The 16,024-nt window shown below is 45.6% G+C and overlaps 1 protein-coding gene across 1 annotated transcript; it reads right to left on the reverse strand.

Annotated features, from left to right (window-relative positions):
* On the reverse strand, positions 1-15,051 carry TECTB (tectorin beta). Its single transcript, XM_040991783.1, has 11 exons — positions 14,996-15,051; positions 14,694-14,858; positions 13,804-13,994; positions 12,347-12,489; positions 12,168-12,240; positions 7,453-7,556; positions 7,233-7,316; positions 4,021-4,183; positions 2,215-2,287; positions 1,102-1,134; positions 1-50 (listed from the first exon to the last, which is right to left on the reverse strand). Exons 2-11 carry the CDS (start codon positions 14,767-14,769, stop codon positions 1-3), a joined length of 990 nt encoding a protein of 329 aa, XP_040847717.1. The 5' UTR covers positions 14,770-14,858; positions 14,996-15,051.
* Positions 15,052-16,024: the final 973 nt, after the last annotated feature.

Below are 16,024 nucleotides of genomic sequence, written 5' to 3' on the forward strand. Positions count from 1 at the left end.
CTAGAACATGGCACAAATGGCCAGCATCACCAGCAGGTGACAGAGAACATCTGTGAAGCAGAGCAAGCAGAGATGGCAGTCAGAAGCAGTTCTGCAAGGCAAGGCCAACTCAGCAAGGGTGAACCTAAGTGCCAACGCCAGGGTCCTAGGTAACCTTCTATAAAACTCCTTGTGTTTTATACACTCTCACAGTGCCTCCCTGTGGGATTCTGCAGCACATTTGTCAGTACAAAGAAGCTGATGGTAAATCTAGGTTATGGGCCTCTGACAAATGTGAAATCTGTACTTCAACAATGGGGTAATGGCACATTTCACTCCAGGGTGTTCACTGCAGCGCTTCCTTTAAAAAGTGAAATGTGGGACTGGAACTTGCAAAAGTTAATTATATGTGTTCACTGTGAGGATCAAAACAAAATCTCCATCAATGAGTTTACTGACTAATCTGCTCAGTAGTGACTTCCCTTCCCTGGTCTGTTGGCTGCAGGAGCCACAATCCCTAATGCATACTAGGGACAGTCATTGAAACAGTGGTCCACCCTTACTGGATGTTTGCTATGTGCTGGGCATTGTTCAGGTAGTACCCTTAGCTGTAATTAGATATTTCATGCAATAGTCATGTATGATTAGTCCTACATTTCATAGAGGAAACATGGGGAGGGGTGAGGTCATTGTCCAAGGTCCCTGAGGCAGAGGGAGACGCACAGCCCCGCCAGGGACTCAGCTATTGGAGGAGTGAGCAGTTCCCTTGAAAATCCTGCTCTCCTACTCCTGGGACCCCACGGAACCACAGTGAAGAGGCCAGGGAGTGGTTCTGCTGAGACCTGGGGGGCGTGGGTCCAGTTCTGCTGCACTCAACTTGACCCCTGGCTCTTCCTCCCTCCAGAGCCCAGGGACTAACTGGAGAGAGACATCCCCACCTTGGCCCCGTCCACCCCACCTAGGTGGGGTTTTAGAATGTGGTCTGTAATTCCTAAAGGCTTTTCAGGGGCCAGATGAAGCGTGTTTTTAAAAATAAAACAAAATGCAACATATGCCAGCCTTTTAAAAGCATTGCCCCCCCCCCCGCCCCCGACACCTCTCACAGGCATCTCTTTTGCTTACCTGAGAAGCTAGATAGGCTCGAAGATCCCCCACCTGTAGAGAGCAGAGAGAGAGAATGCAGAAGGTGTAAGAAAAGGTCCCCGGAAGAGAAATCTGAGGGCTGCGTTCCTAAGACCCAGCCTCACCACACTCTCCCCTCTTACACCTTCAGGGGCCCACGGCTCCAACTGACAAAGCTTACACCCAGGTTTACAAAGGCTTCGTTCCAGACCATTTTGCCCTTGGCTCTCCAAGGCACAGTTGGAAAACTTTCTGGAAAGAACCAGCTCGTGAATATTATCTGCAGCAAGGGCCACCTGTTTGTCACCACCAATCTATACTGTTACCGCAGCCTGAGTGATGTGCAGGTTCTTTTTCGAGAGCTAATAATATGCTCTCTAAATGCCCTAACATCTGAGTTTTATGTAATTTTTCTGTGTCATGAAAGAATCTTTCAACTTGAGGAGAAGCGGGAAACTATATGCAAATAGGAAAATGGTTCTTAGCCTACAGACCTCACCAAATCAGGCAGCTGGCTTTGGCCACAGTGCAGTAGCAGTGGTCTAAAGCATAGGCTGTTACAGTCCTCTAGTGCCCAGCGCATCCTTCTCTCATCTGCTCTGGGATAGGTCTTCTAGCAAACCCTGAGCCGTGTTGAGCTCCCTGCCCCATGACTCCCTGCTCCCCTCATCCTTTTTAGAGGCCATCTCCCAATGGCCCTAGGGTCTACCATCTCTTCCCTCACTTCAAGGTGAGCCAGGACACCCCCGCCCCCACCCCAGGTCACAGTGCTGGGCACTCAATAAACTTCCTGACACACACTTGCCACACTCGGCTGGCTCATTTTTGATAGTTCTGGCTCACTGTACACTGAATGGGAGCCCAGCCATTCCTAATTCCTTGGTGGACATGTGGAATTCAGCCACCCAGAACTCTTTTTATGGTAGTGAACAAACCTCAACTCCTCGGAATGGCAGGAGCTGCTCCCCACCTCCCGGGAAGAGCCGGGTTGCAGGTGAAGGCTGTGTCCACAGGCACACCTGGTTTGGCAATTCGGTCAAAATGCTCAAACCGGCCGTGCCTGCGGCCGCAGCCCATAGTGAATGGGAGCATTGGGAAAAGACGGGGGCTTACTCCGCAGCGAGAGCTCCACCACCAGCACGCCCCCAGTCTGCTCTCGCAGGAGGCGCTTCCGTTTGTCGCAGGTCTGAAGATGCGGGATGAAACGTAAGGCCGAGAGAGAGGGGGGAGAGGGAGAGGGAGAGGGAGAGAGAGAGAGAGAGAGAAGAGGTTCAAATCCAAGTCTGGTGGGTGTCCACGTCTCACACCGGTCACCTGGCTCTGGTTACTGAGTGCAGCTTTCTGACACATGTAGACCTTGGGAGGTGATGGTGATGGCTGAAGCAGTTGGGTCAAGGGGAAGACCTGGGTTGAGTTCTGGGCTACTGGCTTCAGCTGGCCATTGGAGGCTTTCGGGAAGTGAGCTAGCATGTAAAACCTAGATCTTTTTTTTCCCCCTTCTATTCCTGAACTATGTTTGTGCCTCTTGAATCAATCAATCAAAAGTAACCTTTTGAAAAGAAAACAAACAAACAAACCCCAAACCCAAAACCAAAGCAAAGTCTGATGTTTCAAAAACAGTAAGGTAACTACAGCTGATGATGAAGATCATGGAAGGGCTAATCAACAGGCGTGATTGGTTCATGCTGTGGGTAGCTATTGAAATACTGCCCTGCACCCCATGAAAATGGATAGGGATTTCAACCCATCCCAAAACTTAAAAACATATTTCCGCAAAATATTTTAAGATACAAGTTTTGATTTGAAATTAATGCAAAACTATTGCAAACTGGATGGAGTCCAAAGTCCCCAGGTAACAGATGCCAGTTACCCTGTTTTCTAATTGTAAATTCAGAGACATGTGTGTTTCATTCCTTCCCCAACTTGAGATGAGGAAGGATACTTGTTGTGATGTCCTTGAGGGGGTGAGGCCTCCTGGAGGAGGTTGCTCGTGTGAGCCACTGACACCACTTGCTTTAATGAGGCTGTTAGGTGCTGGCTGGTCTCCTCACCGTGAACTGAGAAGTGAATGCTCAGCCAATGTGTTCTTGCCCGTTTTTTCAAAAATGTGTTTTCTGCACTTATGCTTGGATCAACTTTCCAAGGCTCATCCTTTCTGCCTCTGGACCCTCTTCTTTCCCCTTTTCTACATGTACTCTTAAATGTCTGCTCCCTGGCCAAATGAGGCAATGGAAACAGCAGAAGGCCCATTTCTGTTGATTGCTTAGGGCTCTGTGGGCAATTGACTTCTTGGGTAGTAATGCTGGCTCTGTTCCACATTGACCAGAGAGGATAACATGTGGGGCTCAGCACTTGGAAGTCTCGAACATGGTGGTTCTTCAGTGGAATGAGTTAAAGAATCACCCAGGGGGCTTGTCAAGCACAAGACTGTGGGGCCTTTCTCACACAGCTGAGTCAGACTTGATCTGGTGCCGAGTAATACTGAAGCAATTCTCTGAAGTCAGATGGCTTCTCAGGCTATCCAAGCAAGGCCCCAAACACCCCCCTTTTTAGTTATTTCAGGCCTATAATGTCTCTTGTGCTTGATTTTTTTCAAAGTATTTGTGTGCCTGTTCACTTTCATTTTATTTAACACTGTTCTTGACAAATAGTGGGCCACCCTTGCTTGTCACTATTGTGGTTAAAGGTGAGAACCCAGGGTCCAGTGACTTAAGTGATGTCTGCCAGATGGTGTGGGCTGTGAGTGGCAGGACAGCCAGGGCATGAGCATCTGGTCCTATGCCCAGTGCCTTTTCCTCCCAAATGCCCTCAGCACACACTCACCCAGGCCTGACCTGACGTGTCACCTTCCAGCTCAGCACATAGGTCAAATCCAGTCTCTTGGGGTAACCATTCTCCTTCCCCAAAGGGGTGACTCACCACAGGGCAGGAGAGCTTCTCACTGTCACAGATGAATGTCTCACAGTGCAGCCAGACCTTGGAGAGTTTGGGAATGTTCTGGAACCGGAAGGCATTGAACTGGAAGGTAGCCCTGTGGTCCTTCCCGTTCTCATGTACGAAGACTGTTTCATCTGTAGGGCATCTGGTGTGCATGGGAGTGAGAGAGGGAAGCAGCACTTCTTAGACCGCAGCAGGAGCTCGCTGGTACAGCTGGACCACTTCCAGCTTCTTACAAAACAAAGCAAGTCTACCCTTCCTGAACCCTGTGACTGACAGGACCTCCCCTGCTCCTTATAACCATAAGGTCAAGTTGAGGAGTTATGAGAAGACATGGTTGCTTCCAAGCTACACACAGGGTACAGTAGGAAGGGAGGGGGCTATCATGCGACACACATGGTAAGTGACATGTCAATCCTGAGAGAGAAAGCTCTCCTCAAGGCTGAGAGTTTATAGACTGCCAAGGGCACACAGGTGGACGTGTCATGATGAGTAGTTGCATTTCCCCTGTGTTGCAGTCAACATATTTGTATGTATTACAGAGAGATTTTGTCATTAAAAACCTGAATTTGTTTTATTTAAATTATACATTTAAAATATATATATATTATATTAAATAACTGGTTTTGTAAAAATTTACATTTTAAATATAAGAAAACCATGATTGGAAGGATTCCACCTGAATGTGTGTCTTTGCCAAAGTAGAGGCTAGATTGAGGGAATGCCAGTTCTGAGAGAAAGGGAGGTAAACAAGGCAGGAGGGCCATGCCTTGGTCTCTGGACCAGGAGCCAGCTTGTGTCTGAGGTGACTCTGTACATCTATCAGGTTATGGAACAGGCCTCTTGCAGGAGTGTGTGGCCAATCAGCCCAGGATCCTTGAGCAAGCGTAAGGCAGCAGACCTTCCAGCAGCCCATGCAGCAGCAGTGGTGCAGGCCTGGCGTTGGCCAGTGGGAGATCATGTAAGCAGAGCTTTGTCAGGAGGAGGTGAAGAAGGGCACCTGCCCGTCAGTGACAACTGCTCCTGAGTAGCGGAAGCTGCTGGGAGGTCTCCATTTCATCACCAAAGCAGCTGTGATTGTCCTTTGGGAACAGTGCTGTCTTGGATGGTCTCAGGTGCCCAAGAAATTCTGGATTACACACTCATCTCTACTATGATCTCTACAGAAGCTCTTGAAAACAGGGTTTCCTTCCAGAAGGGCCCAGTATGAACTACAGCCATCTGGTAGCCTGGGGGAGTGGACATTCCAAGTCTCCCCTTTGGTGCTGGTCCCGGAGAGTGCATCTCTCATGGAGGTGCCTTGTCAACCTGGCAGAAAACAAAACTGGTCCCAGCTTCTGGACTCTGGCTGCATGATATGCAGGTTCCCAGGGACTTGCTAATTTCCTTTTCAGTGTGCCTACTTAAGTAATGGCATTCATGGGTATGCAGGTACTTCAACATGTTCATGGAGATGAAAAGTAGGAAAGAATTTTGTGTTTACTTGATTTGGACCTAAATAACTATCTCTCAAATTAATCTTTATGCAAACCTCTTAGAGGAGCTTCATCCCCTGAGTGTACAACAGCGATTGAGGACCCCTTGCAGAGACCCCTCCAAAGTCACAGGCAGTCCATCTCCTGCCAACTGGCATGGGGGAGATGCTTCCCAGGGTGACAGGAGACAGGGATGTATGCCCTGTGTGACCATGCCAGTAACCAATGGCAACTTCAGGATCTTGTGTATCAATAACCTATCGCAGAATCCCGAAGCCTTTGGCTTGCTCCTTTGCTGACAGAAGCTAAGGGAATTTTAATCATCCGCCAACGAAGTGCAAGTCTTGGCAAGGGACCCTGGAGTTTTTCAGGTATGGCTTGGGGAGTCTTGTTGCCTCAATTGGAAGCCCAGTAATTTGGTTAGTTCTAGATTTTGGGTTTGTTTCTGTGCCTGTCTATGCCTCAGTCTTATCTATAAAGAAGTGATTAGTATTCTCCTTTATTAGCTATTTAATGAAATCCAATAATTCCTATCAAGGAACTATCTAGAGAAACATCACAAATGCTTGTTAAATAAAAGCAAAGGTGTGGCTGGCCCCCTTTGGTGTCTTATCTTTGTCTCTGATCTCCATTTCTACCTGGCCTGATGGGTCTTGCAGTAACAGGAGCCCGGTGGACCCCCTGGTTTGGAACAGCCCCTTGGTCATTGATTGTTAAATGTGTGGATGATGCCCAGACTCCTGTGTGAGTTCCACTTTTCCTCTTGTTTGCCAAGAGGCAAACTGGGCTTCCAACTGAGGCAGCAAGACTTCCCAAGCCATACCTAAGTCCCAAGTACTTCCAGTCATCACCTCAAGCTTAATGAGTCCACTCCTGAACTCAGGAAGAGCCTGTGGCCTCCTACCCAGAGACTCTCCTCCCCAGCAGTCAACAACAAATGCTATTCCCCACCCCCGGGCACACAGGCGCCACAACACACAGCCAACTTTGTCAAGTGTTGTGCAGGCTGCTGGCATGGTCCTTCCTTCTACACTGCACTCAATTAACTTCTAAAAGTTTTTCTCTTCTGTAGAAACTTCTTCCTTTTATGACCACTTGGCTACCATCTCAGGGAAGGTCTTTTCACCTTTGCTAGAACGGCTGTCATGGTCTCCAGCCTGGGCTTCCTTCCTCCTGTGCACGGTTTGACTTCTGGAACTGCCTTTCTGGGGTACAGCCCAGTATTTCAGTTTTCTACTTGGAATTTTAAGAGCTTTTAAGTGCTGAATTAATAATAAAAACAATGATTTTATTTAAGTTTACTGAATATTGACTAGGCCCTCTCTGCTAACCATTTAATACAGATTGTCTAACTCACAGTCCACGATAGTTCTGCTGTCAGCTTCATGGGATTTGAACCTAGCCAGCTTACTTCAAGACTTAACTAAACTTCTGTTGTGCCTCAGTTTTCTCATCCATGAAACTGGGTATAAAATTACCTACCTTCCTTGTAAGACTTAAATGAGTAAATATGTGATAAAGCTCCCAGGTTAATATCTGGTACATAGAAAGCACTATATGCTTCTAACAAAGGCCTCCAGCCTAGAAACACAGAGGGGTCACTGGTACAACCCCCCAGTTCTCCTCCTCTTCTTCTCAAGCTATCCCCAGCCACAGCTAAATCACTCCAGAAATGTCTGTCACCACTGCTCATCCCTGGCTCCAGAGGGTGGCACTTACCCCTTGTTGATCAGCTGCCATTGCAAGGGGTACATGAAGTCAGCTGAGGGTGTGGCCCAACAGCTGTTCAAAACAACTTTAAACCTAGAAATGAAGCAAAGGCCATTACTTTGAGGCAGAGTCACATGCCTAGAAATATCTTGTTTAAAAAAAGTCTTATGGCCAGTCTTGGTTCCATTATATTACAAAAAAAATGTAGATGCAAAAGAAAGGTACTCACCTAATGCTTAACCCTTTGGCCTCAACTCCTGCAAACAGATCTGAACCAATTTCTGATGTCTCCAGGACAAAGGGGGCTTCTTTCTTGGTGGAGAACTTGGCATTCTTTGGGAGGAAATTGACACCAGGCATTACAAGCTCTCAGACTGAGCAGTTGGGTCTCCCAGGAGCAGATGCACTGGGGATGGACTGGGGATAGGAATCCACCCTCAAGACAGGCGTATGGTCCAGGACCAGAGGAACTCATGGGAAGTAAGTTCAATCTTATAGGGACAAGGAAATGCACTTTCTAGATTTTCTGATTTAGTCTCTCTCACACCCCCCCACACACACACCCTTCCACACATACCCTACATGCCTCATCTATGCCAATAAACTCTGATGAGAAGAAAGAGGAATGTATACATGTTAAGATGTGCTTTTCACTGAATCACCAAAGGATGTGAACCCTAAACCCAAGTGTAAGCCCTGGCTCGCTTACTGCTTGAGCAGCTTTCAGCCTGGGTTGGGAAGTTTATCATCTGATTTCAAAAGAGCCACAGGCAGCGAACCAGAGCAAAGGTTTGGAGAGAGGGAGGGTGGGAGAGAGGGCAGAAGATCAAGTGGAGGGATCATGAGGGGAGAGATTGAGAAGACTGGGTTTTCAGCTCCCAGTGCAATGGGGAGAGAAGACTTGAACTCAGCACTTGCAGGTTCTGATCCCTGGCCTGGATCTGTGGTCTTTACCTTCTGTCTGCATCAGGCAGTTCTAGGTATCTTTAGAAATACCAGTTTCCCATTGACTTGCTCAGAGGAGGTTGATTTCTCCATTCTCCAGGTCTTGGTTTCTGTCAACGTTATTAACACTCTTGAGCTACTCTATGGGTTTAGTTACTTAGCAGCAGCAAAAGCAGAATGGGAAAAAGAAAAGGATCTTGGAATAACTCTTCTGTGGCTAATTTTGGATACCTAAAAGCCAACTCAACCTTCTGGGCCTCATGTTCTCCATCAAAAAAACCGGGAATAATCTCTGTGACTTTGTGTAATAGAAGCAGAAGGCTTAGGCCAAAATACTAATACAGAGTTTCACAGGTTTGGAGATTTGTAGACAGTGTTGGGCTGAAATCATATTGAGCAAAGATATCTAGTTCCGGTGGACTTGAACCCCTGCAGGTCAAACACACAGGAACTTACTTAGAGGACTCACTGTCTTTTATCCTTGAAAACCTCTCACATTATCTTATTGATTGCAAGGCCAGTCAGGGCTCCTGGGACTCAGTCACCTAGAAGACAGTTTTCTTTTTTTATCTCCTCTTTGTCAGGCTTCTATAACAGTTAAATGGTTGCAAAAATTAAATAATAGTGTTCTTAACCACTAGTGATCACCTTCTAAATATGAAGGTGACATGTTTATAGTTATGATGAATGTTTCTCACTACTATTTAAAGTTTGTTGTATTTCAAGAGGCCATTTTAAATGAGAGGACAAACCCTGGGACCACGGGGAAGTCCTCAACCAGAGGTGCCTCTCCCAACTCCTTCTCCCAGAGGTCAGCCATCAGACTATTGTGATATTGGAATAAAATCTCCACCCAGAGTGGAACCTTCCCACTAGTGTTACAAATTGGGTAGCAGAATCTGCCGCCATTAATTCAGTCTCTCTACCTCCTCATCCAACAGCCAAAACAATGGTCAACATAATTTCTCCTGCTTTCTTCACAACATGACAACTGGGGGCCTGTTTCCAGACAACTTCACCCTGTCATAACGAATTGTGGCATCCTTAGAAGCCTGGAAATCACACAAAACTACTTGTTCATCAAACAGCATGGAAGAACGCCCTGAAAAATCAGGCCATTTAATCTCTTCCTCTGACCGAAAGATTGAATCATGATTAGCTAGGAATGCAGGTGAAGGGTAGGCACACCTAGTTTAATACAAGGCAGAAAACTCTGGGAACTGCATTTGCTCCTACACTCAGTGGGAGATAGAGTGTCCCAAATTAATTATCCTAGGCATGTTTTCCATAACCTGAAATTCCACGTGCCATCGCTGGCTGATGGGTTTCCTGTGTTGGTCTGACAGGTTCTGGAATACCACGGTTCAATTCTGCCCTCCACTTTGTGAGAGTGGTAATCACCCTGGACCATAGTTAGAGAAGAGAGAGATCGGTGAATGAATTGCCAACAGAAAGAACACGTTTAGCTAGAGGAGATAAAGGAGACAGGTGAAGGCTCGTCAGCAATATTGCATGATATTGTGTCAGAAGACAAAACAGGACAAGAGGGCAAGAGTTCAGGTTCATTTGCTGAGCTAAAACGGGAAGGCCAAGTTCACCGCTTTTGGGGAAGTGCTGTGGAGGTAACCCTCCAGCAGAGAGGTAGCTTGCAGTGGAGTTTTGGACTCTGAGTGGAAGGTCAGGGTTAACCACCTCTGACTTTGGGCCTCTATCTCTCCCTTTGCTCTCTCTACACCAAGGATTTTCATTTATGTTTCTCTAATGACAAGGAATGGTCAGGGCTGTTTTGATGGCATCGTACATCAGTGTAATTCAACACTTTCATTGATATTCAACTCTATAAAGAAACCAAAGCTAGGAGCACTCAATTTCTGCTCTAAGTAAGATCAACATTCACCATGTTAAGAATGGCTGTTTCTCAGGCATTTACCTGTGCCAGGCTTTGGGCTACGTTCTTCCTAAAGATGGTTTTGTTTAATCCTCAGAACAAAGCTGTGATGTGAGTGTTATCATGATCACTGTATAACGAATGCACAACTGGAGGCCTGGAATGGTTAACTAACCTGCCCAAGGTCGTACAATTAATAAACCAATACCTTCCTGCTAGTAGAACCAACTACGGGTTTTTGGCAAGGATGAATGGGAGAGGGATGGAAAGAAGAAAGGGAGGAAGCATTCTGAGTAGAACCGGTGCTTTTGGAGTCCAGTGTTTAGAACTCTGGAATCCTAAGCAATTAGCGATGCACTGATTCTATTGTGTTAACTAGGGCACTGCTCTGTTGCTGGTAATTTGATGGAAATATATGCAAAGAGCAGTTGTTACTTCAGAAACACACACGAATGCTCTCAGTAAATGGGGTGAAGAGAAGGAAAATACCAGCCCCATGGGTCAGGCCCAGGAAACTGAACCCACCGTGGGAATACGAGTCGGTGTAGAGCTCTCTGTGGCACTCAGGCCCCCTTTTCTCTGAGGCTTCTTTATCCTTGAGGGGTCTTGGTGGATCCCTGGGGTAGACTCAGCCTAATTTCTACAATATATCAGGCAAGTACCCTCTTTCTTAGTGCAACTCAGGCTATGCCTTTTAATTTTTAGGAAAAAAATTTAATAATAAAAGCTCCTTCTAATTCCAAGATTTGGTATTTATACCTGAAATTCAGTCCAACATATCTGATGGGAGTGAAGTTTCTTGACTTCCAAGCCTGGTGTCTCTTCATTGCTCACTGTGGTAAAACCTTTATAGGGTTGTATCTATAATTTTATCTGGTGGAAATAACAATCATTTACTTACAGGCAGGAACTCAGTGATAAAGCTAGCCTGTCATCAGGCTGTCCCCTGTGGCTTCTGCCAATGCGTGCAAGTGTGTTTTTCTTTCTGGACAAGCCCTCATCAGTGACTCCAGAGGTTTGCTATCCTTTCATCACCCTGGTGGCTCACACTGTATTTATCCTCCAAGATGATAGCTCAAGGAGCTGCGTGAGGTTACTTTTCTCGGGGCTTAACTCACAGTGATGTGTGCCCTGGGGTAGGAGAAGATTTGGTGAGATCTTGAAGCTTAACAAATGTGGAATCAAAATTTTAATTCGAAATTAGATGCAGGGACTTGAAAGGGGGCCTATGCAGGTGAGGGGTCTTGAAGCAGAAGCTATACATCCTTCACAGTAGCTATTTTTCAGAGACCATCATTGAAAGCTCTGGATTGGGTACTGCTCCAAACCTGCTGTGGGATCTTGAGTAGATCACGTCCTTCCCCTAAGACTCAAGAGCCTCATCTGTAAAAAGGACTGGGTGGTTTGAGGATCCCTTCTAGTTTTCAGCTGCTGAATTTGTGGGCTACGTGGCATCCAGGCAGGAGATAAAGCAGTTTCAAAGGTTTCAAAGTCAGTGGGACTCCAGGTACATAGAATAGTGAGAGAGAGAGAGAGAGAGAGAGAGAGAGAGAGAGAGAGAGAGAGATATGAATGGATCAGGAGTCAGGATGTCTTGTAGTATTCTAGTTCTACCACTCTACAAAGGTCTGAATTTCTACTGGCATCTTTTCCTAGCCAGCTTGGCCAGTATCCCTGCATGCCTAAGCCCTCACTGGAAGCTGCAAGTTTAAGAAACAAAGTATCTCTCCAAACAGGAGGGCAGCTGGCCTGATGACCAGTGAATGTTTTGTTGAACTGGAGCACTTTATTTTGAGTGGGGCTTTAATTTTGAAGCCAACATGGGCAGCACATCCAAATTTGCCAATGAGGAAATCCACTGGAAAACTTCAGAGATCAAAGAAGGAGGCAGCAGCAGAAAGCAGTCCCAACTTTTCCCAGCTCTGCTTCAGGCAGCAAGCTCAGTGCTCTGTGCCAAATGCTTGAACAAGAGCTGGATTCTAACTACACATTTCTGAAGTGGATTGTAGTGGAATCTTTCTAGAGCACGGGAAAGAGTGAATCCTAAGGGAGCATCCCAGTATCTCCTGGAAGGAACGCAGAGCAGGAAAGGGAGCCTGGAGACCACTTACAGTATAGAAGTTGAGAGACAATTGACTTTCAAATGTGCCCATGCTCCCGTTCTTCACGTGAACAGTAGCCACTCTGAAAAGGGGAGAGAATTTTGCATAAGGACTGAAACATGCCTGGTTGATAGAGTCTGTTGCACACACTTGAGGCAACCAGCCCTTCACTCTGCAGAGCAACTTACCTCTGGTCAAAGGCAGCCTGATTCACTAAGTAGGTGGAGTGGTAAGTGCAGGAGAAGGAGTAGTTCACAGGCTGATTCTTGACGACGACTGTGCTGTCATTGGAGACGATGTGGCTGTAGAAGTGGTAGATGGGTGGCTTGTACTGGGGGAAGGAAGAAGGCAGTTAGGGTGGACCTGTGTCTCTTCGGTGGGAAGAGGAGGCTATGGGAAAAGTGGATGTGGATGGTTCAGAGAGAAAAGTCCAAAGGCAGGGAGAGGGGGTAAGTCAGTCATTGACGGTAGCATTTGTTCTTTCTATGAGTGAGCTAAAGACTGTTGTAGAAGACTTCTTCAGTACACTCTGTGAAGATTAGCTACAGTAATCTATGCTTAAAGATGCTCATGCGCACTTTAGGATCTGCCTACAAGGAACTGACTCAAGAATCTGTATTTCCTAGCTTCAACGTGTTGCCCATTTCCCCAGTCTAAGTGTTTTCAGTGAATGCCTTTTCCCAGCTCCCACTTCCAGACTTTTCCTTTGTTCTTTCCTATTCCAGAAGCACTCTTTCTGAGACCATTTCTTCTGACTTGCTGGAATCTGAAACTACATAGTGCTACAGCTGGGTGGGATCTGGAACCTCCACTGGAGAAGTGACCATTCTGAGACCACACAAGTGATTTCTAGTTCCCCTTACCTAGAAGTACTCAATGGCATGATACTTTGTGAACTGCAAAAATCACTGAATGTCCAAGAACGTCACTGAATCCTTGTGAAGTCCTTGGGAGGACAAGCTGGCTCCAGAAGATCTTTAATCTCATTTGAGGCACACAGCTGTACAGTTCATCAACAGTTAAGGCAGTAGGAATGTTAGACCAGGATGGGAGGGTCAGAATGCCAGGCCTCCCTCCCTGACCCCATCACCACTGGTCCTGTGACGTTGCACTAGTTTACTTGTCATTTATGGGTGTTGACAAGAGGATGTCTCTAGTTTTTTTCCTTTAATTGTGTGATTTCCCAACATACATAATTCAAGAGACTCCTCTAAGAATTGTATTATACTCTTTTCACTCCTTTATAGCACTCTTCCAAATGTACTTTATTAGGGTTTCAAAGACTCGGGCAGAAGATGGTCCACTCATCTGCTTCTCCAACCCAGAAAGAGTAGCAGCTGGTGAACCTAAGCATAGAACTTGAAGTAGATTTGAAGTGAGAAATATATTTCATCCTGTTCGCACAAGATGGTCTTACTGACCCTGGCAAAAATTAGGACAAAAAAGTCAAGCGAAAGAGTCATCTAAACTAGGTAGAAGAGAAGCTTTTAAGCAATGCCAGTATCCCAGGAAGCTTGAGAATTAGGATTGACCTTTATAAGGAATTTAGTGCATTCTGAATCCTTTTAAGGGTAATAGTAAATGACTTGCGTTTGGGCCCAGAACTTTGTGTTAAGGGAGTCTGCATTATACTTCCTGGCCTTACCTCAGACTGGGTTCCACAATAAGACTTGTTTTTAGGTGATAAATCTGGGATGACAAACTGATAGTAACCTCCCTCGTGAACTCCATTGTAGCACAGTCCTCCAAGAGCCAGCTGATGCACCTGCCATCCGTAGGGACATTCAGGGATTTTGGTGATGATGGTTTTGGGATAACAAAACACGAGAATGACATCTGGAAAGAGGATGACAATGGTAAACATTGAGCACCACTGGCACTGTAATCTGCATCGGTGGTGGATTCCAGCCATACCTTGCAAGATGCCAAGCAGATGGCTACAAACACCTTCCTTGACCCCCTTCTCCAGCTGTGACATAGCTTTCCCATTTTCCCCAACCTCCAGTCATTGAAGTTCCACTGTAATGAGCTTTGTTACATCTAGGGACTAACTGCACTAAGTATGCATTTAAAGTGGGTACATTTATAAACTTGAGCTTTAATTTAAGAACTATTTGTGAAATCACAGATTGGCTATTTTGGATACATACGAGCACATATTTTTAAAAAATCTAAGAATGTCTCATGCACAATATTGCAGAATATTGATTAATAGCTCAGGACAGAGATTGCATAGTCAAATAAAAAAGATAGAAATGCCTTTGCATACAAATATATATATTTGTATATGTGCATGTAGAGGGAGATTAGAGACAGCAATGAGAGTGAGCGAGCATTCTCTAACGTTTAAAGAGTTCAGGTTTCTCCCATGCATTTTTGCTTTCTACGGGAAAGTCTCATTGTTACTGAGGTTCTTGTGTGCTTGTCCATGGCTGCATCATACCATTCTCCTAACAACCTCACCACACTGCTCTGAGCATTGCAAAGGAACGTTTCAGGAAACTTTCCAGGAACTTGGGCCGGCCCTGCGCATACCTGCTTTGTTTGGAGTGCACGATCTTGCGGAGGCATCCACAAACATCGCCAGCAGGATGAAGGCCCTCACCACCATTGCTTCTCAGAGCCTGGGCTTCGCTAGGTGGCCAAAACCAAGCTTGGCCAAATGGTTGGGATCCTTCCAGGATTGAAGCCTCGATCATTCTAGATGAGAGACATGAAGAAGAAGTTAAATTCAAGAGTAAGAATGTAGCAGCATGCCCTGCGTGGGGAGGAAGTGCCATCACCATTCCTCCTTCTTAATTGGTTCAGGTTAGCGCTCGAGAAGCAGGAGCTCATACCACTGGAGAGTCAATGGCACATGGTCGCTCATGTTCCCAACCGTTTCATTCTCTCCCTCTGAATGCCGCCTCCCAGCCACTCTCAAAGCCCCAGCCCCAGTCCTAGTTGGACTTTATATAGTCTGATGGTGTAAAGGAAACCAGCACCAGATAAACCACAATGAATGCACATTACCCACTGGGGTGGTGGTGGGAGGGGATAAAAGGCAACCTTGAACAATAATCCAATGGGAAGCTCAATTACCTCTTGAATCTAATGTCTTGTACTTCACAGAGTTGCAAAAACTTTTTTCAAGAACTGTTTCGAACAGGACTGAAATACAGAGTTTTTTTCCCCTTGTACAAAAACAAAACAAACAAATGGAAAACAAACCTCTGATTGGGGGCACACTGCTTCTGCAGTTTCAAGTGACAATTTCCTTTTTTTTTTTTAAATGTCTTCCTTTCTTTGTTTTATTTTTGTCCTTTTATACGTAGCTGGACTGGATTTGATGTTAAAATTCAGAGCATTGTTGTATCTCAGGAATACAATGTTATTTGTCCTAACATAAACATTTTAAACAGTTTTTTTAAATCTACTCTTGGTAGATATTCATGCTGAAATGCAACTTTGAAGTGAACACTTTCTATTCTTGCAATTTCATTAGTCTTTCAGGATAATGATGCTGGAAGAAAGCCAAAAGGCTGTCCTATAATTCAGTGCTTAATTACCCACCAAGAGCCCATGCAAAACAACAGAGAGAATGTGGCTCCTATAAAAACTGAAGGTCTATTATTGGAACACACAAAGTTTAGTCTTTCAATAACACTGGGCTGTGTGTTATGAGCTATAGACACTGATAACATGTCAGTGTTTCCTCACATCCTCAAAACCTGTCCTTACACTGATGATGTATTTTGCAATAATGATGCCAAAAAATTAAGGAACCAGCCAGATAGCAAGCCACTAAAAATGTCTGTGACTCAGTTTCCTTCTGTGTAAATGGAGGCTATAATACTGGATTGATGCACTTGAGGGGAGAGCAGCTG

This window comes from Ochotona curzoniae, unplaced genomic scaffold (assembly GCF_017591425.1).
Source record: "Ochotona curzoniae isolate NIBS_2020 unplaced genomic scaffold, NIBS_Ocur_1.0 contig_66, whole genome shotgun sequence".
Classification (NCBI taxonomy): Eukaryota; Metazoa; Chordata; class Mammalia; order Lagomorpha; family Ochotonidae; genus Ochotona; species Ochotona curzoniae.

Bases quoted from the DNA above. Each gene is read 5' to 3' on its own strand.
- TECTB (XM_040991783.1), bottom strand. From the start codon at position 14,769: ATGGTGGTGAGGGCCTTCATCCTGCTGGCGATGTTTGTGGATGCCTCC. The intron at 12,241-12,346 runs GTAAGTTGCTCT...TCCCCTTTTCAG, and splicing joins CAGGCTGCCTTTGACCAGAG to AGTGGCTACTGTTCACGTGA. The intron at 7,317-7,452 runs GTGAGTACCTTT...CTTCATTTCTAG, and splicing joins GCCAAAGGGTTAAGCATTAG to GTTTAAAGTTGTTTTGAACA.